This window comes from Natrix helvetica, assembly GCF_964273705.1.
Source record: "Natrix helvetica genome assembly, chromosome: 2".
Lineage (NCBI taxonomy): Eukaryota > Metazoa > Chordata > Lepidosauria > Squamata > Natricidae > Natrix > Natrix helvetica.
The window spans coordinates 143,230,181-143,257,537 of NC_138552.1; the positions used below are offsets into that span (position 1 = coordinate 143,230,181).

The window sequence follows — 27,357 nt, forward strand, 5'->3', positions numbered from 1 at the left end:
CGGGTTGCGGCCCAGACGAGCGTGTATGCCAAAAAGGTTCGCCATCAAAGCTCTAGAACATTGTATCTTTAAACTAAACCCGCTTGAATTAGAGGCTACTGGTTTTCAGGGGGACTTCAGGGTAGGATGCCTCTCTACAGTTGTATTCAGAATACCCTTCTGCTTTCCTTTTGTTGAGTATTTGCACACTTAGTTCCTGTAGTGTTAGGAAATTCAAAATTTACAGCTCTTCTGGCAGAATATAAACCAATCAGGCCAAAGCTGACACTTCCACACCATAGCTCTTTACAGTGTTCCCAGCCAGCTGTTGGACTCCAGAGCTAGAATTTTATAAGCTACCCTAGAGTAGAGAAGGGTGGAGGAGAATAATCGTCAGATTGATAAAATGTGGGTATCAATCACAAAATAATTGATTTATAGCACAGTACTGTAACATTTATTCATGATTGAATATAGTCATAATTGTAATTGCATTTCTGCTACAACCTTGTGTAGGAGGGTAAAGCATGCTATTAGCATACAGAAGAATTGGGTGTGTGGTTTCTGCTGATAAAAATTAATATCCATTTTTCATTGAACAAGAGAGGCATGCAGAATTGTGATCAGAAAGTTACAACAAATTCCCAGAAGCCTCACTTGTTTTTCATTGATTCATTAGTTTTATCTATATACAATAGATTAAAACTCAAGGCATTCGAGCCAAAGAAAATATATTGTTCTCAATTCCCATTAAGATAAAAGATAACTACTGTAGTAACTACCTTGTCCTATCAATTCCAATAAGTTTTATATACAATTAATTTATACACTGATGCACCTGCCTGCTCAAAAATAATTTAATTGGATTTACTTCTGGGTACATAAGTATAGTTTTACATCCTAAATCTGGATTCAATTTTATGTATTTTCAAAAATCCAGTAGTCTAATATAGCTGACAGCTAAGTAAACAGTCTTAGTTTTAAATGAGTCCAGGACCATTAGTTGGTTTAAATTACAGAATTTAAATTGTCAAATTGGCTCAAGCGAGATACAGGTAATTAAAAGTGTTAAACCTTAATAGAGAACGTACGTTATACAATGAATTTATGGCATGTGAAGCACTGTGTCTTTCATTCTCCCATCCTGCCAGTATATTTTATTTTATTTATATATTGTCCTATGGGTTGTACACCAGGGGTGGGCTGCTACGGGCTCGCTCGGGTTCGGAAGAACCCATAGCTAATGTTATGGCCGGTTCAGAGAACCTCCAAACCCAACCCCTGGCTGGCCCTGCCCACCCCACTCTTGCTACCCCACCACGCCCAGGGCCGGATTTTCCTATAGGCTAACTAGGCTTCAGCCTAGGGCATCAAGATCAAGAGGGGCCTTTTATTTTTATTTATTATCCGTGCCACATTTTTTATAAAGGTTAGTACCAACATGTTTCATTTAATATATTGATATATATCACAGTAATGATGTATTTTATTATCTCTCATGTAATTTACAAACTTAAAAATGGGAGGTGAAAGGGCCCCATAAGTGGAATAGCCTAGGGCCTCTTTTCATCTAAATCCGGCCCTGACCACGCCCCTCCCAGGAGTCTCCACAGGACCCATTTTGGATGTGAGGTAAGTGCAGGGCCTTTTTGGCACCAAGTGCCCAAACTGGATCCATGCACATGCCTTGGTTTTTGGCCGTTTTTGGCCATTTTGGAGGCCATTTTCAGGCCACTTTTGGAGTCATTTTCAGGCCATTTTCCAGCACTCTGGCACCCATGAAGTCCAGCTGGTGAGAACACACTGGAAACCAGAAGAGTGGCTGGCCGGCATGCACATGCCTGTTTTGGGGCCCTTTTTGGCCATTTTGATTGTTTGGGGGCCGTTTTTGGCTGTTTGTGGGGCCGTTATGGGGGCAGTTTTCAGAAGAGCTGCTGGCGACGGCGTGCATGGCCACAGAGAGGGCTCTGTGCGCCACCTCTGGCACGCGTGCCATAGGTTTGCCATCATGGGCCTATATGGAGGCTCAGGGAGGGGGAGAAACTGGCCTCTAGGAAGGCCTTTGGAGCCTAGGGGAGGCAGTTTCCACTCTCCCAGAGGCTCGAGGAAAGCTTCCGGAACCTTGGGAAAGTGAAAACAGCCCCTCCACTGTGGTGCAGGAGGCTGACTAGGCCGTGCCCAACATGGCCACGCTCACCTAGCAACCGAGCAGAGAACCTGTTGCTGAAATTTTTGAAGCCCACCCCTGTTGCACACCCATAACAAGACGCAACCACTGACTAGAAGACAGCTTTACAAATCCACGAAGGACCCAAGGGGGCATGGAATAACAAAAAAAGATTCTAGCATGAAAATGATTGATTAAATAATAATACATCCATGAATATAATGGAAAAAGCAGTATGTTCACAGTCCTTACCATATGGCCTTCTCTTGCTGCAATGTAGCACACCCGGCTTCCACAGAAAAACGTTCCATTAACCGATCCAAAGCAAGAAAGGGCAACTGCCAGGGACATCAGCCATACCCAGTTGCCCAGCACTTTATTTCTTTAGAGGGAAATAAAATGAAATATTACCAAAAAGGAGCCATAGTGGATTGGCTGGAGTGTTGGTTAAGGACCAAGAAGACCTCAACTCAAGCTCAGATTACATCCTGCCATTTTGACTTGATTTTCATAATACGTTGGTTGAAAGAAATCTGTATGCCAGGTACCTCTGCTCTTCACCACTTTTTAGTCAAATTGTATGGCTTTTCCATACTGTAAGTCTCCAAGGTTTAAATCAATAGTAGCTATTACTTTCAATAAACACTAATTAAAAATGTTAAAGTATGGTAAAACATTGGTTTCATAGTTAACCAGAATTGGTGATTATGTCACTTTTGGAACAAATATATTTAACGGTATAGAACCGTGATGGCGAACCTATGGCATGCATGCCACAGGTGTCACGCAGAGCCCTCTCTGCGGGAATGCGAGCTGTCACTCCAGCTCAGCTCCACAGTGCATGTGTGTGCGCTTCCCACCGGCCAGCTGGTTTTGGGGGTCTCTGCCATGCATGCGGGGGGCGGGGGTGGGCGGGGGAGTGCAGGGGGTTCATGTGTGCATGCGCAGGGGAGGCGGCAGAGCACACGGGAAGTCATGTGTGCATTGCATTATGGGTGCGTGTGCATGCTGTCGCGCCCTATCGCATCCTGTCACACACACACTTTCAGCACGCAGCAATGAAAAGGTTAGCCGTTCCTGGTATAAAAGCTTCAGAGCATAATTAAAACACTGCTTGAAGTCCAAAAGAGAAATACATGCCCTGTCGATTATTTTGAAGTACAAGTCCCATCAGTCCCATCAAGATTTGGAAGGGAAGATTTCAAAAAGGATATCCTTGTCTCAGGATAAGATGATTTAACTAGGACTATCAAATCTCGACTGCATAAACACAAAAGACCACTAATAGCCAAGACAATTATCTTGCTGTCTTTGATGCCATTTAGTAAATCACAGGGATTTTTGCAGCCCAGGTTTGAAAGCTCTACATTAATTCATTAGACATAGTGCATGCAGGTAGTCCTTGACGTACGACCACAATTGAGCCCTGGATTTATGTTGTTAAGTGAGAAATTTGTTAAGTGAGTTTTGCCCCATTTTATGACTTTTCTTCCCACAGTTGTTAAGTGGATCACTGCACGTGTTAAATTAGTAATATGGTTGTTAAGTGATTCACGATTCCCCATTGACTTTGCTTGTCAGAAGGTTGTAAAAGGTGGATGACGTGACCCCAGGACAGGGCAACTTTTATAAGTATGAACAGTTGGCAAACATCTGAATGTAAATCATGTGACCATGGGGATGTTGAAGTGGTCATAAGTGTGAAAAATGGCCACAAGTCACTTTTTCCAGTGCTGCTATAATTTTCACTAAAGTCACTAAAGGAACTGTTGTAAGACAAGGACTACCTGTATATGTTCTAGCTCTTAGTTGAATCTATAATTGCTTCGGTTTTTTTCAATCTTCAGGATAGACAGCATGCAAGAGTGCTGTTGCCAAATGGTGTGTGTGTGTGTGTGTGTGTGTGTCAAACAATCAAAACTGAGACCCGACAGCAAACGATCTGATTGTCAAGCAACTTCTCACCTTGTGTGTAAAAATATTTTTTTCCTTGAATAAGGAAAAAAAGTGACTTAAAAAGTCTACTATGCTTGTCCTCAGATAAGCAAGAATCCCTACTTGTAATAATATTGCACATCCCGATGAGTTCTTTATCTCCTAATCCACCATCATTAGAAAATCAAATCTAAATCTTTTTAAAATTCATAACCCTTAAATTTAATATGAATCATACCAAAAACCTTCTCAATATCCAGCAAAATTAAAACAGATGAGTCCAATTGTCTGTGGCTATTTCCAAAATGTACATCACTAATGAGTATTATAGATGCCAGTCTGTCTGTTTGTTTTTATTAATCCTGGCTGAATTGGATAAAGTGAGTTGGATGAATTGGAGATGACACTGTGTTTGTACAATAATCTCTTTTCCAATGTAATATCTTTGCATCTAAGTTAGGCAATGATACCAGCTCATTACTTGCACATCTGGCAGGGTCTTTCCCTGGTTTTAATAATATGGTAATAAGTCTCATCAAATGAAGAGTGGAATGTAGTGAGATTGAATGACTCTTTAGAGTTCTCTAATAATATTAACCAGGACTCTGGCTAATCATATTTTTCCCCTGGGACTCCTGAAACATTAGCGCCTGATGTGAAATTGCAGGACTCCTCTATATGTTGTCTCATTCTTCTTGGTGGCTTTATTGAGGTTGTAGGGGAAGAGTTAATTGATTTGGTTGACCTGTGTTGGGACAGGTGAAAGAGGGGGTCAGGATCGCATGGCCAATAGGTAGAATACTGGCCAAGAAGAGGTTGCAATGTTCAAGGTAAAGGGAATATCTTTGAGCATTGTGTCTGCATGGATTGTATATTTTGCTGTGATTTGTATTATTATATATTGTCTGCTTTGCGTTTTGTGGGTTCTGATTTATAGATGGTGGAGGAAGCTTCTCTCACCTTTGCCTGGCAGGGTTGTTGTGAATGGTCTTGAACACATTGCTGACCCTTGTAGTACAGCTGAGTTGGGTGAGGAAGGATGGGGGAAGGAGAGGGATGGGATATTGGCCCCTGAGTAGGTCAGCTTTAGGTCAGGTTGGGGTTAAGAGTTGGGTTGGGGGGAATAAAACTACAGCACCCATTAAACTTGGTGTTCGCCTCCAAGGAGTTGTGCTGTCTGGATGTGGGCGATGTTATCATTTGTTCTTTGTTGTAGTCAGATTAGCCCAATGATGGGATTGGCCCTCTGGAATGGACAGTTGTTTGCATCCAGCTGTTTGACCTTCTAGAAAAAAGTTTAATGGGTGGGAGTTTTGGGGGTCTGCAACCATGTATTGTGTTATGATTGTTTGAAATGTATTTTAAGATAACTGTGTTTAGTATTATTGTGCTCTGCTAGCATTGGGAACTGCTGAGAGTCTCTTGTGATTTTGCCAGGGTATAAATCTGATAAATAAATTAAAAGTGCCAATTGAGCTATGAAAGTTCTATACCATCTAATGGAAAATCCATCTGAGCCTAAGGCTGTCTCAATAGGGAACACTGCCATAGATTTAACTGCCTTTATAATTTCTTGTAGCATCAGTGATAGCATCAAATTATTTATTATGTTATGGGGAAAGCTCTTCCATTTCAATAGGTTTACCCATATTAATCTGTTGTTGTTTGGTTGTAAAATCTAATTTGTATCACTGACCATAATAGTAAAAATAAAAACCCTGATAGTTAATATACTTCATATTACAAGTGGTCCTCAATTTACAAGCACAGTTGAGCCCAGAATTTAGGTTGCTAAGTGAGACATTTGTTAAATGAATTTTGTCCCATTTTACAACCTTTCTTGCCACAGTTAATAAGTGAGTCACTGCAGTTGTTAAATTAGACACGTGGTTGTTAAGTGAATCTGGTTTCTTCATTGACTTTGTTGGTTAGAAGGTCACAAAATGGGATCATTTGACCCCAGGACATGGCAACCATCATAAATATGAACCAATTAACAAGAATCAATCTTTTGATCATGTGACCATGGGGCTGCTGCGGTCACAAGTGTGAAAACGGTCATAAGTTACTTTTTTCAGTCCCGTAACTTTGAACAGTCATTAAATGAGCTGTTGTAAGTTGAGGACTACCCGTACTAAATAACTGGCTATCTCTCGCCTTAATTTCAGAGAAAATATTCAATTCTTTTTGTTGTTTCATCTGACGGGCAATTAACTTTTTAGCTTTCTCCCCAAATTTTGCTTCCTATATTGTACTTGTTCAAAGTAGAATTTTCCCAGATTTACCATATCTGTCAATTGGATTTCTAATATAAGTTTGTAATAAAGCGGGCATTACCTTTTACATTAAGCTGAGTCCTCTTACGTTTCTCTTAGACGTAGCAAAATATTGTACCACTACAAATGTATGCCTTTAAAATGAGTGGGGCTTCAATTAATTTCATTTAAAAATGCCAGGTTTTTTTTTCCTTCAATGTATTTTAAAGAAGAAATATTTCTTATTAATGTGTTCAAATATTTTTGGAGCATAAATTTCTGAAATCTGGCAAGGTTAGATTCAAATGTAAACACTGCTTGTTAATTTCAGAAAGATAGGTGGGCACAGTGTTGTGTAAATAGAGCAGACTGTTCATAAGGAATAATGATGTGCCTTTCCAAACACGGAGCTGATTGCTGACAACGGAAGTAAAGTAATAAGGGATTAATCAATGGTGGGATTCAAATTGTTTTACTACCAGTTCTGTGGGTCTGGCTTGGTGGGCGTGGCAGGGGAAGGATACTATAAAATCTCCATTCCCTCCCCACTCCAGGGGAAGGATACTGTGAAATCTCCATTCCAGAGGTGGGTTTCTGTTGGTTTACCCTGAATTGGGCGAACCAGTGGTGGTGGTGGCGGGAGGCTCCGCCCACCCACCTAAACACTTTTGTGCATGCGCAGAAGTATCGCGTGCGAGCACACAAGCCAAATCTTCTACCAGTAGTAAAATAAATTGAAACCCACCATTGCTCCATTCCCACCCCACTCCAGGGAAAGGTTACTGCAAAATCCCCTTCCCTCCCGATCAGCTGGGACTCAAGAGGCAGAGAATAGGTGGGGGAAGGGCCAGTCAATGGTGGTATTTACCGTTTCTCGAACCTATTCATATTTTCTGCTACCGGTTCTCCGGAACTGGTCAGAACCTGCTGAATACCATCTGGGATTAATGTATTAGTGCTGGGTGGGGAACTATGGCCCTTTTATGACTTGTGGATTTCAATTTCCAGAATTCCTGAGCCAGCCATGCTGGCTCAGGAATTCTGGGAGTTGAAGTCCGCTAGTCATAAAGGGGCCATAGTTCCCCACTCTGCGTTAGTGGAACATATACACACAGAGGATCATAAGATAAATCAATCACTAAACCAGGACAGCAAGCTAACGTAATTACAAAATAGTACCACTTAGAATGAGATTATGTCATAAAGGGAGAGGAGGAAATGATAATACTAAAGATTTTTCTCCATGTCTCATTCAGACAATATGACTGAAGTAACCATTGTTACTTCAATACTTCAGTAATTCCTTTCCTTTCCCTCTCGCAAAAGTGTGGTACATAAATGCTATTGGTTTTAAATGTTTTGCGAGGCTGAAGCTTTTGACACATGTTGGAGATGGAAAGTGTTTTATAGGGGAGGTGCACGAATGCTAGAGAAAATGTAGCCACCTATGTTGAATAAGCTGTTAAGGCTTTAGTGTTTAGCATTGCTCACCCCCACGTAATACCAACAGCACCCGAAGTCAGAAAGTCAACAGAAGTCATGGCTGCAAAATAGCTGACGTTTACTAGCAAATAAAAGCAGGTCACCAGAGGAATAGCAATCATCAACGCCCTTGGCAGAGTCACCTGGAGAGAGAAGAAAATAAGAAGCACAGTGATGAGCTATGAAGACATATTGGTGTGGCACTGCATAACGTTTTGATACTGAGTTCTAAATATAGATATACATTCAGATATTTCAGATATTTCTCACATAGTCAAATAGCAAAGGTGGAGGACAGAAAATACAAAGATCTCAGAAAACAAAAACCACTGTAGTTCAACATGAAAATGCAACAACAAACAACAAATGTGTAGCTATGAAAACAAAATAAGACTAAAATGAACTTTGCACAGTAGAACCTTTGGTCATGAGTGCTTCTAACCACAACCAAATCGAGTTCCGACCAAACAAATTCACGATTTCTTTTTTTGCAGCCGATTTCCCTTTCCAAACCATTTTTTTTTGTAAGCACCAAATTTCCAAAATTAGGTTTGGGTCATGACCAAATTGGGTAGCAACCAAAGATATGGAATAAATTATGGTCGTGACCAGAGGTTGTACTGTATATATTTCTTATGTTCCTTCATCTGCTGGAATGTCATAGTTTTGTATTTTAATCTTTAAATCAGTGCTTCTCACTTCAGCAAACTTTCAGATTGTGGATTTCAGCGCCCCAAATGCCCCATGCACATAGGAAGTCCACTTATCTGAATGTTTCTGAGATGTACTGCTACATTTAAATACTACCTTTCTTCTTTTAGAAGCCTGCATAAGGTAACACTCCATCCCTCCTCATCCCACCCCAGTTACTTTATAAGGTAATCAAGATGAGAAGAAATGAATGGCACTAAATTATGGGTCCTCAAACTATAGCCGGGGACTGAATGTGGCCCACCAAAGCCATTAATCCGGCCCGTGCAGGACCACATGGCTGCCCCACCCACATCACCCCACTCACCCTTCAGCCAAGCACTGGACTTACCTTCATGAGCCCCACGGGCTGGAACTGAAATGTAAGGCCAATTTTGCCCTGCAGACACATTCTGGAGGCAGGGGAGGTGAAAAATGGGGCCTGTGGATGCCCCAGGAGGCCAAAAATGGGCCTGTTTTTCTCCTTATCCACCTCCAGAAGATAGAGAGAGAGGGAGAGGGAGAGGGAGAGGGAGAGAGAGAGAGACTTGTTGATTGTAAGTTCCTTGGGGCTAAGAAGAATTGCTGCAAAACTGAGTTTCCTGAAGTGGACCACTAGACTCCTAAACAACTGAAAGAATGATCTAGTAAAAAGAAAAGTCAACCAAAAGAGTAACATGCAAACAAAAGCAAATAAAACACCCCCAGGAGCAAAACAAAATTTTATTTGTCTGCATTGCTTAATGGACTGTTAAATTGGCCATACCCACCTATTCACATGACCTGGCCATGCCCATCAAGTCACATGACTACCTAGTCATGCCCCCCCCAACAGTCTGAGGGACTGTTAATTAGCCCCCTGTTTAAAAAGGTTGAGGATCCCTGCTCTAAATCAACACATTTGCTTTGTAAATCAGAATTTGAAAGTGGGTCCCTCTGGGTGAATTCCACTACCTTAACTATTATATAGTATGATGTAAAACAACATTTATGCCTTTTATGATGGCTGTAGTCCAGAGGTGGGTTCCAGCTGGTATGCATTGGTACAGGCATACCGGAACCAGAAATTTGCCGTACTTTTTGGAACCCATAGCACAGTGGATGGCCATGCCCCCATACTGGTAAATTGCCAGAAAGGAGGAGTTTACTAGGACAAGGCTGCCATGCAGAGGAAAGCAGAGATAGTCCTTGATTTATGACTACAATTGAGTCCAAAATTTATTGTTAAGTGAGCTTCACCACATTTTACCCAATCCATGACATCTCCTGGTGAGTGACATCAAGTTGGCCACTCTTACCCGGTCACATGATTGCCAAGCCACTCCCACCCTGGTCACATGATTGCCAAGGCGCTCCCACAAAACAGGCCACACCTACAAAATAGGTTCTAAAATTTTTTTAAACCCACCACTGTTGCACTCCTAAACATACTGAACTCATTGAAGACCTCAGGACATAGTGGTAGTAGGTTATCAGGTGAGATGCCTGATAACATAATCCTGAGAGAAAATGAATTTTGAGATTTAGAGCAAATCCTCTGAGATTCAGGGAATTCTAGTGAAGACATTAGAGAAAAAATAAAGCTTTTATCAAATTTTTTAGAATACAATGAAGAACATACAGGTGCAGAATTTGACAAAGTTTATAGAATAAATACAAAATTTGCAAAAGTTCCAAGGACATCTATAAGACCCCCCCCCCCGTGTTGCCTTACTAGCAGATGGATCACATAAAAATTGAATAAATATGCACTTATGAATGAAGTTTCCCTTTTGAAAGAATTTCTGGTTTCGTATTATAGCACACCCTAGAGATCTCCAGGAGCCTCTCCTTTCACGTATCTCCCTTGGATTTGGAACATTTGATTCATATTACTTGGCTTGGAGCTGTATAGGAAGACTAGCGTTCTCTTCTGGGCTTGCTTGCCTCACAATCTCTCCCGGTTGTGTTTTTCCACAGACGCCATTTCTTTGTACAGACTTATAGCTATCTCTGAACTTAATATGGGTCCTAAAAAATTACCACCTGGTAAGGCATCTTCGGCCCCAACATCCTCTACGTCCAGCCCGATTACTCAACAGACACAACTGGCTTCATTTCTACAACCTAAAACAACTGAAGAGAGTTCAAAGGATTTATCTGTTGCTCAAATGTTTCAAACTATTATAAAGGGACAGGATGAACTGAAAAAACAACTGGCAGATTTACATGATCAGCTCAGAGAAACGCAACAACAAGCAACACAAAATAAACAGAGAATAGGTGTGCTGGAGGAGGGCTCGATTGGGCTGAGGGAAGAGGTTAAGACAATTCAGAAGGGGAATATAGAATTTGAAAATCACATGATAAAGGTGGAATTTGAAAGAATGTCTTTTTTTCTTAGATTCCAAAACTTGCCAGAAGCAGCGAATGAAGATCTCAAGGAGATCATGACCACAATTTTAGCAGAATACATTAAAAGAGATAAACAACAGCTATGGTGGGATATTGATTTGATTTATAGGATCAACTCAGCATACGCTAGAACACACAACGTTCCAAGGGAAATACATGTTAAATTTCTTAGAAAGACTACAAGAGATGAGGTCTTAGGAGCTCAAAGGGTGGGACCATTAAAATATAAAGACAAAGAAATAACCATTCTTAAACAAATTCCGAAGAAAGTAAGAGTTAAGAGGAAGAAATATTCCTCTTTAGGAAAGAAATTATATAATAAAGGAATTTGGTTCAGATGGTTATTGCCAGAAGGAATGCTGATTTTCTGGGAGGGCAGCAGAATTAGAATCAATACAGTTGTGGAGGCAGAGGCCTTCATTAAAAAACACAGTGCCCTCCTAGATGAAACAGGGGACAGTACACAAGATATGAAGGAGGGAGGGGCTGTGCCTCTGCCAGCAGACAGGGGGGAGGATGCAACAGTGAAAAGACTCAGGTCACAAAAATGAAGTTTAAACATTATTGCAATTGTTGTTATAATTGTTGGAAGTGACACAAAAGATGATTGAATATACTGATGATATAATGTAAAATCAAAAGCTGCCAATGTTTATTCAAATCTTGATGTTTTTTTTTCTTCTTTTCTGTAAAAGTTGTGAGATTTGGGGGGATTTCTACCTTTCGCATGATGTAGCTGTCAAAATTTTCCATACCTATTTACCCTTTTCCTAAAAATATTTATAAAAACCAATAAAATTTTTCAAAAAAAAATTTGAATAAATAAATCCATCCTGGGGAACTTTGTCAGGAAGAAAACAGGAGATCAAGTTCTGCAGCATTTTATCACAAGATTAAAGATTGATAATACAAATGTAATGGTGCTCAAAGTAACTCCAATCAGAATATTGTATAAGAGAAAAATGTACTTTCTAAATGACTTAAACAAAAAAAAAAGGATTCCATTTCAATAGGACAAGCTGGTAGGAGTAATTTTTATTTTCAAATATTAGAGATTTTGATTGTGTTCTGTGCTGAAACTGAAATTTCTAGAAAAAAATCAAAGAACTGGACACAATATAGATGGATAGATAGGATAGATGATAGATAGATAGATAGATAGATAGATAGATAGATAGATAGATAGATAGATAGATAGATAGATAGATGATAGATAGATGATAGATAGATAGATAGATAGATAGATAGATAGATAGATAGATGATAGATAGATGATAGATAGATAGATAGATAGATAGATAGATAGATAGATAGATGATAGATAGATACCATCCAAACATAAATAGATATTACAGATATTGACTATTCTAAATATTTGGCCCGAGTACGAATTATAATTGCATCACTGGAATATAAATGGAGTATGTGCGCCTCAGTGGAGAAAAAGTAAATCATTATTTGAGAAAAAACAAAACAAGATATAATTTACTTACAAAGGTGAAGAATTTATCACAGCAGGAACAAATAAAAAGAAAAGGAGTTACTTTGTATATAAACCCTTAGCTAAACTTGTAACTTATATTAACTAATGAGCATGGTAGCTCTGTTGGGATGGAAGTTAATTTGCATGGCGTTAAGACTTCAAAATTGGGAATTTATATCCCAAATGAAGATAAAGCAATGTTCTATAAAGAACTTATGGACAGACCAATGAGCTTCTCTTGTGAAAATTAGTGCCTAATTGGAGATAGAAATGGAATGATCTCCCTTCAAATAGAGACAAATTCTGAAAAAAATATTAAAAGGACACCAGATAAATTACAAAAAGTTTTTTTTAAAAATTTGATGCACAAGTTACAGCTTGTTGATGCATGGACAGAGGTGGGTTGCTGCCGGTTTATCCCGGTTCAGCTGAACCGGTAGTGAAAGTCAGGCCTGGGTCGCAGAACCGGCAGCAGCCCAGGCCTGCCATGCCCCCGAACCGGTTCCCTCACCGTCACTGGGACGCCACCATTTTAGATTTCAGTGACTGCATGTGCACAGCTTGCTGTAAATTGTTCTGCGCATGCGTGCAGAACAATTTACATTGAACAGTGCACGCGCATGCAGCGTGCGTCAGGAGCACATGGGTTGCGAACCAGTAGTAAAACCCGCTGCAACCCACCCCTGTGCATGGAGATATAAAATGACAATTCAAGAGAACATACTTATTTTTCTGGAAAACATAAACCTTTTTTTGAAAATAGACATGATTTGGATTTCGAAGAACCTGCCTATTAATTTGACTACCAAAACCCTTTTCAGATCATAATCCAGTGTGTTTGATTTTTAAAGATTCATTCAATCTTTCAGATGAAGGGTTAAATGAAATGCTGTTACATATAGGAGCAATAGTGGAGGGATATAAAACAAAATTAAAATAATATTTTGAAAATAAACTTGACCATGTAATAAACTTCTGCCTGAATTGCTCCAAGATCTTGGTTTTGGGAAACTTTGCAGACCCTCAGACCATAATGGATAGCCAAAGGCAGGCAAGGACATTTTCCTGTTGATTCCTGTTACTCTTTGTTACTCTTTGTTTTGACTCAACCCCAAAAAATACAACTCTCTACTCTTGGAGACTTGGGGATGACAAACAATTTCATAGATGAGGCCAGAGTACAAGAGTTTTCTGGAAATTTACTAATTTCTAGCAGAAGTTCATCCCTAATTTGGAAGACCACATATAGCCACTAACTGAAATTTTAAAGAATCTATAAAAATTCACAAAGGATGAAAATTCACTACTCAACAACAAGCAGCATTTTATGAGTTTAAACATTGTTTCTCTTCCCAGGTACTTCTCAAGCACCCCAGACCTGCCCACCGATTGATGGTACCAACCAATGCATCCAATGGTTGGTACCACCAATTGGATCATTTGGCCTCCAGGCGATCGGTGGGGTATGTTGGATTTCTCTCCTTATGTATTTTATTCTAGGTTGCTTGATCCAGCCAAAGGAAATGATGGCATTTTCATAGAGTTATTTATTGTAAAGTTGGCTTTCTAACTGTTGGAAGAAAAATTCCAGGTCCAGTTCCAAGCTGGGAGAAAGGCGCTGGAAATTAAATGGAGGCTAGAGACTGGTTGGAAAGATGATTGATGAAGCAAAACCACATGTGATTCTGGGACAGCTGACAAAATGGAGTTTAGAGTGGGTGTGTTTTTGTACCTTCTGGATTCCTATGGGGCCCTGTAGGGGTCATGGCTGGCTCTATAGGAAAAAGGGGAAATGCAAATCCTAGGTGTTTGTCTGAGCTAATTTTGTCAACCTTCTGTTGCTTTTCTGAGTTTCTGTTTTTATCCAGTCTTTCTGAATGGATTACCAAATCTGCATTTCTAAAAGCTGACCTCCTCAGTTTCTGCTTGGGGCAGGGAAACTGGGGCTGGTTTCTGCCTCCCTTAAGATCTTTCCCATTTCTCATTTAGGGGAAATACTCTATCCTGCCTTTTAATATTTCCCAAAATATTTCATTCTTCTAGGATGGGGTGGGGCTTCCTACACAACAAGACACCCTTTAGGAGGGACATCCCAGCCTTGGCAGGTGAGGTGAGAAGTTTTTCACCCATTTTAATTTTTATATTTCTCCTATATACTGTATTTTTCGGCGTATAAGACACACTCACCCCCCAAAAAAGAGGGTGAAAATTTGGGTACATCTTATACACTTAATGTAGCCGGCTCCCACCCTTCAGCCATTTTTGGCATGTCACATTTTAGACCTGTTCCAGACTGCAGGGATTGCCACAGACCATCGCCGTCTCCACGCCTCACGTTTTTGGCCTCCATGCCAGGGCTGGGTTCCGGCTGCTGCTACTGCTGGTTCACTCAGGGACGCACCCTGCATGCACACTTTGTGTGCACACACTTAATGTGTGCTACGTGTGCATGCACAGTACTAAAAAACTGTTTCTGTGCATGCACAGAAGCAAAAAACAAGATGGTGACACTGTAGGGAACTGGTTTGGGGGTGTGGCATGCCAAGTTACTATCTACTCGGCCAAACCAGTCTGAACCGGTAGGAACCCACCTGTGCTCCATGTATCATGTTTTCAGCTTCTGAATGCTCCATTTTAGCGAGGATCGCTACAGCACATTGCTGCCGATCGCCGCCAATTGCTGCCTCCGTATGTCGCATTTTCAGTCCTGTGTGTCATGTTTTTGGGTGGTTCCAGGCAGCGGGGATCCATGGCGGAAGTGATCTCTGCCGCCTGGAACTGCCTGAAAATGCGACATGCAGAGGCTAAAAACAGGGCATTCAGAGGCTGAAAATGTGATGCGCAGAGACAGCAATCGGCGGCAATGTATTGTGGCAATCCCCACAGTCTTGAACGTGTCTGAAACGAAGCGTTTGGAGGCTGAAAATGCAAGGCACCGAGGCCAAAAACACGAGGCACGGAGGTGGCGATGGTCTGTGGCAATCCCTTCCATCTGGAATAGCTGATTAGAGGTATTTCGGGAGGCTGATCTACCCGCCAATAAGCTGCTCATGCTGAATCAGGCTGCATTAATGTGTTGAAGCTGACCAGGCTGTTTGCTGCAAGGACACTAGCCAGATGAATACCGATGGATGCTGGTAGGCAGAGGCAGATTTTTTTTCTCCCCCCCCCCCAAAAAAAAACTATGGTGCGTCTTATACTCTGGAGCATCTTATACTCTGGAAAATATGGTATATCAAGCTCCCAGAACAAGTTTCCAGATGCCCTACCCATGCCTTCTTTATGCTACTCCCAATGTCACACTTCTGCAGTTAAGCAACTTCATTTCTCCATCAAGGTTAGGCCAGTTAGAAAGGCTGGGGGTAGGGATATAACCTGCTAATTTCCTAGCTCAAATTAAAGAGCAGCAAAAATACAATGTTTATTCTGGGACTCATATGAATGACCTCAGGAAGCCCCACAGGATGAGCTATCAACTTTCATGTCTGAAGAGGGGTAACTGTTTCACAATGGTTGTTTATATTTTCCCCTTCCTTAAAGGATATAATTGTTATGACTGTGTCAGGACAATAAACGGCTGGTTATGGGAGACTGTTTAAAATCCAGCGTTAGGCCCTTAGAGACTTTGGGTGCTTAAGAATAAGGGCAGATATTGGAGATCATGTTTCATCCAATCATGGGATGACAAGTAAAATCTATCAATCGAAAGCCAGCTGATTGCAGCAAACCAAACTCACCTTTGTGACACATTATCAATAGATTTTATTACCGATCTCCACCTGGTATAGGGGCATGCCAGCATGTTTTTAATGTAGTGTTTTAATTGTTGTAGCTTTATTTACACAATATTTTGTTTTAACTTGTAAGGCACTCAAAATCTTGCAAGTACTATAGGTGGCTATATAAATTTAAGGAAATAAATGAATTCTGAGCCACAGTGGTGTAGTGGTTAGAATGCAGTACTGCAGGCTACTTCTGCTGAATGCCGGCTGCCTGCAATTTGGCAGTTCAAATCTCACCAGGCTCAAGCTTGACGCAGCCTTCCATCCTTCCCAGGTGGGTAAAATGAGGACCCAAAATTGTTGGGGGCAAAATGCTGATTCTGTAAACCACTTAGAGAGGGCTGTAAAGCACTGTAGAGCGGTATATAAGACTAAGTGCTATTGTCATTCTTGCTGTGGTGGATTTGTTTACAATTTGTTTACAAAGATGATCCATTTCATTGCCTGCAAGGGCCTCAGCTCAGGAAATGGCGCCGCTTTTTTAGACCACGTTTTCAGGTATGCAGGCCTACAAAAGCGTGTAATCTCAAACTGCAGATCTCAGTTTACCTCCAAGTCTTTTATTAGACATTAACAGCCATTTGTCATCTTCTCACCATCTGGAATCATGTGGCGAAGCTGAGAGATTGAACCAAATATTATAAGGGCATCTAAGAGGGAGATGCTATGTCTCTTATCGGCAACACAATTAAATTTAGATTACGTCACTTGTAGAATTTGCCCACAAAACTCAATACATTCCTATATTTGCATGTCTCCTTTTCATGCAAATTATGGCTTCTATGCCTGTACATTGCCCTCCAAAGCTCTTGCATCTGCAGTTCCTTATATCTCGGACTTCTTGCAAGAGAGGCAAGCTGCCCGCTGTTTTTTACAGGAACAACTAGATCTGGCAAAACCCGCATACAAGCTGCAGACACCCACAGACAAGAGGGAGCCAAAATTGCCAAAGAGGATTTGATGTGGCTTTCAACAAAAATGTTGCCTTCTGCCTAGTAGTTCAGCAAATAAAGTCGATCTCTCAACATGGCTTAAGAGAGGTCTATCGCGACTCACAGTGGCCAGATGGGCGTGGCTAGGTAGGTGTGATTAGGTGGCATGCAGCCCAGTGGTGGTATTCTACTGGTTCGCACCAGTTCTAGCGAACCGGTAGTGCCAGTGAGCAGTTGGCCCAGCCCACCCACCCTTGCCTGTCCTATATTTTCCTGATTTTTAGTTCAGCTCTAGTTCACACAGCACAGCAGATTGCATCAGCTATTTTACCAGTGCTGACATAGAAGGTAAGTTTTTAAGCTTAAAATGGGGGGGCTTTTGAATGCTGTGTGCACACACAAAGCGCACATTAGGCCCGTGCGCACGCAAAGCATGTATGCGCACATGAAGCACGCACTCACCGAACTAGTTGTTAAACCGGTTGCATCCCACCACTGGTGCAGTCAGCTCGGCATGGAATAAGTCACATTGTCTAAGTTAACATGGGGACAATTTGGTGCCCCACAAGCTTCTTGCCTCCCCAAACTGCCTGCAGCCAAGTGCGTATGCGCGCACAAGCATACACACACACTGTTAAATCGGGTAAAGGAAAGGCACACTCAGGCCTAGGCAGCAACAGCTCTTTATTAACTCTGAAACAACTATGTACAATCCAGCAAAGGTTCAGTCTGACAGCTGCCCTTTTATAGGGAGCTGTCAGACCCTTCGACCAATTAGGTTGTATCTCTGTTCCCATCGGAACAGAGGACCTTGGTGGAAACCATTGTAACTGATTCTGGTATCTAACACACATCATTCTGAGTTTGGGGACCTTTATCCACAGAGTAAGGAGAGGTTCTTCTCCCCAAACCCAGGCATGATTGGCAGCTTACCAGCCAAGATGTGGATTAAAGTCTCCAAACTTGGAATGGTGTGTGTATGTGTGCAAACGCAGGACATCAAAAGAGATGTTCTTCTCCCAATTCTAGACATCCAAGTGTTGGTGTTTCACTATCCGGTGCCCCGTCTCCCCCCCCAGCAAAGCAGGAAGTGGAGGGCAATACTGCTGTGCATAGAAGCATGGAGGGAAAAGGTTGCAGGAATCAGTTTCCTCTGAGTCCAACATCTGTCTTGACAGATCTTTGGAGAGAAGGAAGAGGTGGCACTGGTAGGGGAGAGGCACCGGGGGGGGGGGGGGGGAAGCTGGTCAGGGAAAGCAAGAGGCAAAAGGCAACGCTGCTGTGCCTGAAGGTGTGGGGTCAACTTCTGCCTTTACAGTTCTCTGGAGATCAAGAAGAGGAGGGAGGGGAGCAGCTCCCCTGCCACTCCCTCCTTCTCTTCAGAGATCTTTGTAATTCCACCAAGAAAAAAAAAGAAAGAACATCATTAATATATTATAAATGGGTGCCTGAAGACTGCACAATGCTCTGGCACAGATCAGCAACGACACGTTCAATAGTTCCCCTATAAAATCTCTACATTATGTTTTCTAACTCTATAGTTTAAAAATAATCTTCACAGCCAATGATTTTGTAATAAATGCCTTGCTGTTAGGTTGTCCTATTTAAAATGGATAATTAGCTCTAAGAATTAGCCACAAGGAAACCAGTGCCAGAACTGACAGTAACATTTATGACGATTATGTAGAAAGCAGATCAATGTATGAACTCTATTATATATTCTGCTTCCATGACCTGCAGCAAACATACTTCTGTTTTTGGCATGGACCTACTCTTGCTGTTTCTAAGCAGTAAATTATGCAACAATTTGTTAATATCTAATGAAACATTAACTAAAGAATGCAGAAAAAATGAGGAGAAAGTCCACTGAATAACAAACCTCAATCTCAGAATTAAGTCAAGAGTTTCTGAAGTCTTCAAACAATTGTAAATGGAATAATTCATTAGGCATGGGAACTTGTTTATTTCTTTAAAAATATTTGCTTACTCTTAACAAGCTAATGCATTTAGAAATCCAAGATTTTACATATTGCTACTTAGAGATAATTATTTATTCCACATTTGAGCTATGTGGTAGTAATTAGTAGCATTAAAATAATATAAATATATGGAACATTATATGAGCCACAAGTATGGTACTTTTTTATTTTCTTTGAATATCAATATAGAATTATTTTTTAAATGTACCATCAGAAAGCCTCACATTAAGGAAAATTATCAGATTAGAACTTGGAACATTGATCTACTATGCATTTGATTAAATCTTTCAGCACAGATTGATGAGCTCTTTTCAAATTTGTTTCCATGTGGAATTATTTAGTACCAATAAAGGGGAATTTAAATAGCTCAGGGTTGAAATGAGGGTCCTTGGTTGTCACTGAGCTTGGTGGTTTTCTTGCAGACATCCCATTACCCAGTTACCTAGGACTACAACTGATGATATTACCTAGTTTGAATAATAAAAGGTCTGCAAGAAAACAACCAAGTTCAGACAGCACTAAGGACCCTCAATTATTTAGTTATCTTATAGCAATAAGAAAAAATATTTATAACTCAAATAATCCCAGGGAAAAACAATTTAGAAAATAACAAACCACTCAATTTTGCATCCATGTGGTACTTTATTCAATTCTCAGAACTTTTTGCTATTTTCAGTAGACATAGTATTTAAATAGATTATTAACTTTCTTTTAAAAACATTTTTTCTTAATCTTGAATATGTATACCGTGTTTCCCTGAAAATAAGACCCAACCAGAAAATAAGGCCTAGCATGATTTTTAAGGATGGTAATAATATAAGCTCTACACCACACCACACCACCCCCGGCTAAATAAGCCCCAGTTAAAATCGTCAGCCAGAGGGACACCATATTTCCCTGAAAATTAGACCTAACCAGAAAAGAAGCCCTAATGCATCTTTTGGAGCAAAAATTAATATAAGACCCAGGAAAACACAGAAAGTTATTTGTTGATTAGCATTTTGAACTCACAAAGGAACAACTTGGAAGTATTTGGAACTTTTTGGGATGATCCATAGTAAAGCCATTTCTTCTTACTAGGTTACTACAGGTAGTCCTCAACTTACGATCGCAACTGAACCCAAAATTTATACTGCTAAGTAAGACATTTATTAAGTGAGTTTTGCCCCATTTTATGACTTTTCTTGCTACATTTGTTAAGTGAATCACTGCAGTTGTTAAATTAATAACATGGCTTGTTAAGTGAATCTGATTTCCCCATTGACTGCTTGTCAGAAGCTTGCGAAAGGTGATCACATAACTCCTTGAGACTGCAACTGTCATATATGTGAGTCAGTTATTAAGCATCCAAATGTAAATCACAGGACCATGGGGATGGCTGCAACAGTTGTAAGTGTGAAAAATGGTCATAAGTCACTTTTTTCAGTGATGTTGTAACTTTGAAAGGTCCCTAAATGAACAGTTGTAGGTTTTAGGACCACCTGTACGGGGTGGGCAACCTGTGGGATATATATTATTTTTTATTTATTGCAATTTGTCAAACAGAAATGAAAATAGAAATAATATACAATGACGGGCGAAAGGGACTTTAGTGTTCTTGTGCACGCCCCCTTTACGGACCTCTTAAGTATGAAGTGAGGTCCATGGAAGTTAATTTGTGACTAAGACCGTGAAAATTTGTAGCTGAGAGAATGAATCAGGTAGAGCATTCCAGACTTTGACAACTCTATTACAAAAATCATATTTTTTACATTCACATTTAGAATGATTCACATTGAGTTTAAAGCGGTTGTTTGTACGTGTATTATTGCGATTAAAACAGAAAAAGTCATTTATATATGTCTCAACATATCTTATGTTTCTCCAAAGTTTACAGGACAAAATATTTGCTTCCCAAATTCTCACCTTCCTTCTAGAGACTAAATAGTTTTTAATCCAATTATATATTATCCAGAGTTCTCTCACAAAATAACCCAGTTTTTATTCCTTTCAGTTAGTTGTGTTTCTTTCTTGAGTATTTACATGTTTGTTTCATAGGATTTTGATTTAGTATAATCATTATCTATTCCTAGAGACCTTAGTATTCTTCATTTTTAGATAGAATTCAAGCATATAGGACCCAGATTGTTGGGGGCAATATGCTGACTCTGTAAACTGCTTAGAGAGGCTGTAAAAGGCTGCTTAGAGAGGCTGTAAAAGCACTATGAAGCAGTATATAAGTCTAAGTGCTATTGCTATATATGTCTTAATACAATACAATAGTAGAGTTGGAAGGGACCTTGGAGGTCTTCTAGTCCAACCCCCTGCCTAGGCAGGAAACCCTATACCATTTCAGACAAATAGCTATCCAACATCTTCTTAAAGACTTCCAGTGTTGGGGCATTCACAACTTCTGGAGGCAAGCTGTTGCACTGATCAATTGTTCTCACTGTCAGGAAATTTCTCCTCAGTTCTAAGTTGCTTCTCTCCTTGATTAGTTTTCACCCATTGCTTCTTGTTCTACCCTCAGGTGCTTTGGAGAATAGTTTGACTCCCTCTTCTTTGTGGCAACCCCTGAGATATTGGAACAATGCTATCATGTCTCCCCTAGTCCTTCTTTCTCTTAAGCTAAACATACCCAGTTCCTTCTTGGAACAGAATTATGCTTTACTCTCTTCACTTTATTTCATTATCTTCTCCACGTTCATATTAGGGTTGTGGAAATTTCAAAAATGCCTCAGAAGAAGTGCTTCAGCCTTTGACCAAACACATCACCTATTTTTAGTAATTGCTAAAGGTTATGTAATTCTATTCATTAAAACGGCACCAACATTATTTTCATATTTCCAAACAGAGCACACATCTAGACGTTCCTCACATCAGGTTTAAGAAAGCAGCCTCCTCACCAGTTCATTTTTTTTGTTAAAAGGTCTCTACAGGGTTCTTCACATTACCATGGCAATTGGGACCAGAATGTCTATTGTTAAGTGATGTGGTCATAAACCAGGATGTCACATGGAAAGCATTGCTTACCAATGGCAATCCCGGTTGTCATTGTAATCCCAGGACCATGTGGGTTGTTGTTAAGTGGGGACCTTGTATATGAGGAGTAATATGGGATGAGGTAGCAATAGCAATAGCACTTAGACTTATATAATGCTTTACAGTGCTTTACAGCCCTCTCTAAGAGGTTTACAGAGATAGCATATTTCCCCCCAAAATCTGAGTCCTCATTTTACTAACCTCGAATGGATGGAAGGCTGAGTCAACCTTGAGCCTGGTGAGATTTGAACTTCCAAATTGCAGGCAGCCACCAGTCAACACAAGTAGCCTACAGTACTGCATTCTAACCAATGCGCCACCGTGGTAGAGTTCCAGAGAAATAGGCAGAGCTATGGATGGGTGTCATAGATAGGCACTATGGCACATGGGCAGGTGGTTGGGTGCTAGGCCAGACACTAAAGAGCACAGGATGGACAGGCAATAAAGCAGCAGGAGTGACTTGCAACTTCCTACTAACTTTCCCATTGACTTTTCTTGTGGGAAGCCATCAGAGAAAGTCCCAGATATCAGCTATGGGAATAGTGCAACCATCATAATTGTGAGCTGGTGCACAAGTGCCTGAATCATGATAACATGACCATGAGAATGCTTCAATGGCTGTTTCTCAGACCAGTCCTAAATTGCTCAGTGCCATCTTAACCGAGCATCATTTAATAAATCGTTGGAACCCAAGGACTATCTGTATTGTAGCAATCTCTGAGATAAACCAACTAAAACCAATATAAAAGTTTCCATTGCCCTTCAATAAATTCTTTTAAAGAAAACTCTGGGACAATCTTGCTTTCTGTTGCAGTGAGCTGCCAAGACAATATTTCATACTATAGAACAGGGGTGTCAAACTTGTGTTGTCACGGCGTCAAGCATGACGTGTCGTCAGTTTTCCCCCTTTCACTAAACAGTGGCCAGCACATGACGCATCTGGCCCACGGGCCACAAGTTTGAGAGCCCTGCTATAGAGCCTTCAGATGCAACCTCACCATTTCCCTAGTCCAGCGATGGTGAACCTTTTTTGGCTCGCGTGCCACAAGTGGGGGGAGCGCAGGGGGGTCGTGTGCAGGCGTGCCGCACCCACAATGCAATGCGCGACACCCCCCATTTTTACATGCTTTTTTCACCCTCTCTAGGCTCCAGAGGCTTTATAGGAGCCTGGGGAGGGTGAAAAGAGCCTCCCCCGCCCCTCGGAGGCCCTCCGGAGGCTTCAGCGACCGTCTGGAGGCTTCCCTGAAGCCTTTGGAACGCTTAAAATGACCCTCCGAGCAAACCGGAAATGACTTCCGGTTTACTCGGAGGGTCGTTTTGAGCGCTCCGAAGGCTTCAGGGACGGTCCGGTCCTTGAAGCCTTCGGAATGCTTAAAACGACCCTCCGAGGAAACCGGAAGTCATTTCCGGTTTGCTCGGAGGGTCATTTTAAGCGTTCCAAAGGCTTCAGGGAAGCCTCCGGACGGTCCCTGAAGCCTCCAGAGGGCCTCTGGGAGGATGGGGGAGGTTCTTTTTCACCCTCCCAGGCTCCTATAAAGCATCTGGAGCCTGAGGAGGGCGAAAAAATGGCTTTTTAAAACGGTGAACTCAGCTGGCCAGCTCGTGCATGCCATAGGTTCGCCATCACCGCCCTAGTCCCTTTTCTGATGTGATTAATTTCATTTGTTAAAACCTAAGGATTGAGGGAAAAGTCTATTTTTTAAAATCACTGTGTTATAGGACTTGTCTAGTGATTTCAGGAAATGGCTAACGGCAGAAGAGAGAAATAAATTGACAGTTTGTTCCCAGGATTCTGGCCTCAGATTTTCTCTGCACACAAGAAGGAAGACTGTGGCTAATGGAGAAGGTGGTGTAGAATATCACAGGGAGATGGCCTTGAAAGAAATACACAAGAGCCAGGATGTAAACAAAAAGGGCTTAAATATTCCTCAGGTCATGGAAAGTCCTCACTTAGCATCCTTCATTAGGACTAAAATTTTCATTGCTAAGCAATGTAGCCATTAGGCAAAAGAGCATGTGATCCCACTGCTTAGTGACAGCCATTTCGGTAGTCTTGTACGCCACTGTTATGCTAGAACCACACTGTAATTAGGTGAGGACTTCACACTTCTCCTGCCCAGCTGTGCTCACCTATGCTCCAACTCACCCCACCTACCTATCTCTCCTATCTCTGCTGTTTTGTCTCTCCTGCATTCCACTGCCACTGTGCCTTCCATCACCCCTATTGCCCCCACTGACCTCACTCTGCCCTGCCTCCCCACCTTCCTGTACTCTGTCAATCGGCTATAGCATGCTGCCCCAGATTATTTTTGCCATCTTCTTTCTCCTGCTACTGATGAGGGATGACAGGTTGGGTGTAGCAGGAGTGGTACGATACCGGGGGGTGGGGGGGGCAGGACAGCAAGTGCAGGAGAGCAGCAGGAATAGTGGAATGAAGGGGAACTGAAAGACCAGAGTTTGGGAGGAAGGAGGGAAGGCAGGGTGGGGGGAGAGTTAAAGCATCCATGCAGTTTTAAATGTGGGCTGGTTGCCAAGTACTCAAATTATAATCATCTAACTGCAGAGGCCCTGCAAGAGTCACCACTTAGACAGGATATAAGAGATAAGAAAATAACTCACAATCAGCCTTGCAAGCATTAAAGCTTATCTTAATGAAGTCTAGTTCATTATACTTCATTAGAGTGTGTTTCTCGGTTTGGTTTTGCCAAAAGGCTGACATCACTCCTTTTTACAAGGAAAATCATATAATTGACAATTGTATATGCAAAATTGTAGAGTCAACATCTTTCATGTCTAAAGGCTGTGAAAAAGTTATTTGATTTACAGCAGTGTCACATATTTACAAATAGGCTTCAATTGCTGTCCGATACAAAGGATCCGAAAAATATGTTAAGCTGAAGCACAGAAGATTTCTTCAAGCTTATACACAAGAATCTAGTCAATTAATGGCCAGCATTAAATTGGCATTAGATAATGGTCAAAGGAATTCAAGGGGACATTGTTAAGTCTCTTCTTTTCCTACCTATACATGTCTGTCAAGCCTCATTAGAACAATACCATGCCACTAGTTCTACTAGGCAGTAACTTCTACTTTTTAGTTTCTTTAATGAAAGCTGAGAACCTAAGCCAAACAGGCAGAAATGACCTGTACAGACAATTTCTAGAAAATTGGGTCATATGATCACCCTGAGTGTCAAATCTGCAGATCTAAACCAACTATCTATAAAGTGTCAAAATAAAATCACAATTCAGGTATCATCCATAAGTTAATGTATTAATCTATTTAAAAACATTAAAAGCAGTCGTCACTCACGTCAGGTTTTTTAATTTCTTCAGTCACCGAGTTCAAGACGTTCCATCCATCAAAAGACCAGAGACCTTGATAAAATGCAATTCCAATAGCTCCAGCCTCCATATTGGTGTTTTGAAATGCATCTTGGAAACTGTGGGTTTGCCCCTGGGCAAGCAGCACTAGTCCTCCCACTGCGATGACCAATAGCGCCAAGAACTTGGCAGCCGTAAATATGTTCATCATGGACGTCGCTAACCTGACACTGAGGCAGTTGACCAACGTCAGGAAGAGGATGCAGCTTATAGCAGTGCATTTGATTATGACCTGCGGAGGGGAGCAGCCAGAATAAAATGGCACCAGAACATACTCTGCAAAGCTCAGTGAGACGGCTGCCACGCCAGCAGGCCTTACTACAATGATTGAGGTGAATGCAAAAAGGAAAGCTGGAAGGGACCCAAAAGTCCTCAGGATGTAAATGTAGTCACCCCCAGATTCTTTGATTAAAATTCCTAACTCAGCATAGGACAGAGCTCCAAAGGTGACCACCAAACCACAGGCTGCCCAAATAATGAGACTACCACCAGGGCTCCCAATGTTATGCAGTACCCATTCTGGTGACATAAAAATACCCGATCCAATCATAGTTCCAGCTACGAGTGAGATAGCGCTGGTTAAGCCAATTTCTCGCTTCAAGATCAAGTTCTCTGCCATCTCACTCGGCTGAGCAGCTGAGTTTTGGAGGCTGCTTCTGCTCTTCCCTATGGTAGGACTTGCCATGCTTGTTTCTTCAGTAGAGTGGAGCAGATCTGTCCATTGCAAGGAATAAATTAGAATTCACACTTTGAGTTAAGTTAATGATTGCAGGTACTGAGTGTCTTCCCACATTTGTCTAGTATACAAGAAGTCCTCAAGGAAGTCCTCCAATGTTGACATTCCAATTAGTGGTGACTTCCAGGGATGAAGTTTAGATATTGGTGAGTGGGAAAGTGTTGCTTTTTGGAATGTTCATCACAATATTCAGCCAGATCACCTCCAAAATATCTGCTTTTGTTTAACAGCAAGCCATCAAGATAATCTGGCTGCCTCTGAGTTGCAAATAGCTTTGACCCTGTACAAAGTAGCTTTCAATATTACCTATTTTTACTCGAGTACCATATGTGTTATGCTTTAAAAAATATCTATCATTTTCTGTTAGATGGTTTATGTACTACTCTATGAGTATTATGACTGTCATAAAATGGCTAACAAAAGGGAAGTTATTTAGGGAGTGAGGATATATCTTGGTGGTAGAAGGGGATAGATTCCGCCCACACTTGCTTCCTTGTATCAGGGATGTGTGCCACCACATTGTAGATAATAGGGAATGCTGCTACAGCATAGTGTTTCAGGTTGTGGTGGAGACAAATGTGTTTCATGGGTATCTTATGCAAAGGGTTCCAGTTCTTGTGACACCTTATTTTTGAGGTTCCAACTCACACTATGACTGGAAAAAGTCTTCTTATGGCAGACCCATTGATGCTAATGAATGGGATGTTAGTGGGTTCCGTTGTCTAGGAAAAAATTCCTAAGCAAACAGCTTCCGGTGATGAAAATGGCAGCTTAGATCCCTCCAGTGTTCTAATCTTGGAGATGATGAGACAGCTTGTTTTGCTCCTTGCACAGCAAGGGTGCCCTGTCTCTTCCTTTGGATTTAAAGAGAAAACCGGAATTGACACATTTGAAGCCTCGACTGTCACTCCTTGCAAGTAAATTGTAGAAACAAAATTTTGAGATGAGGGTCAGGGTCTCTCTCTCTCTCTCTCTCCATCCTTCCCTCCCTCCCTCGCTCCCCAAGTGCAAGGGTTTCCATCAAATTCACAGCTGCGATGTAGACAACTTTATGAACCCTTCATTTCTAAATCACTTTTTTGATGTATTCATCTTTGTAGTTAAAGAGAAACTTTCTTTGGAACAAATGAATACTTCT

The 27,357-nt window shown here is 41.2% G+C and overlaps 1 protein-coding gene across 1 annotated transcript in view; it reads right to left on the minus strand.

Moving 5' to 3' along the window:
• LOC309387399 (b(0,+)-type amino acid transporter 1-like) overlaps positions 1 to 26,168 on the minus strand; it is a gene marked incomplete at both ends in the record, with an annotated part of 32,954 nt that extends 6,786 nt beyond the window's left edge. Inside the window, 3 exons of the mRNA XM_081943872.1 lie at positions 2,399 to 2,528; positions 7,828 to 7,961; positions 25,413 to 26,168. Coding sequence (XP_081799998.1) covers positions 2,399 to 2,528; positions 7,828 to 7,961; positions 25,413 to 26,168 — 1,020 coding nt within the window. The remainder of the gene's footprint in view (positions 1 to 2,398; positions 2,529 to 7,827; positions 7,962 to 25,412) is intronic.
• Between the last annotated feature and the right edge of the window lie 1,189 nt (positions 26,169 to 27,357).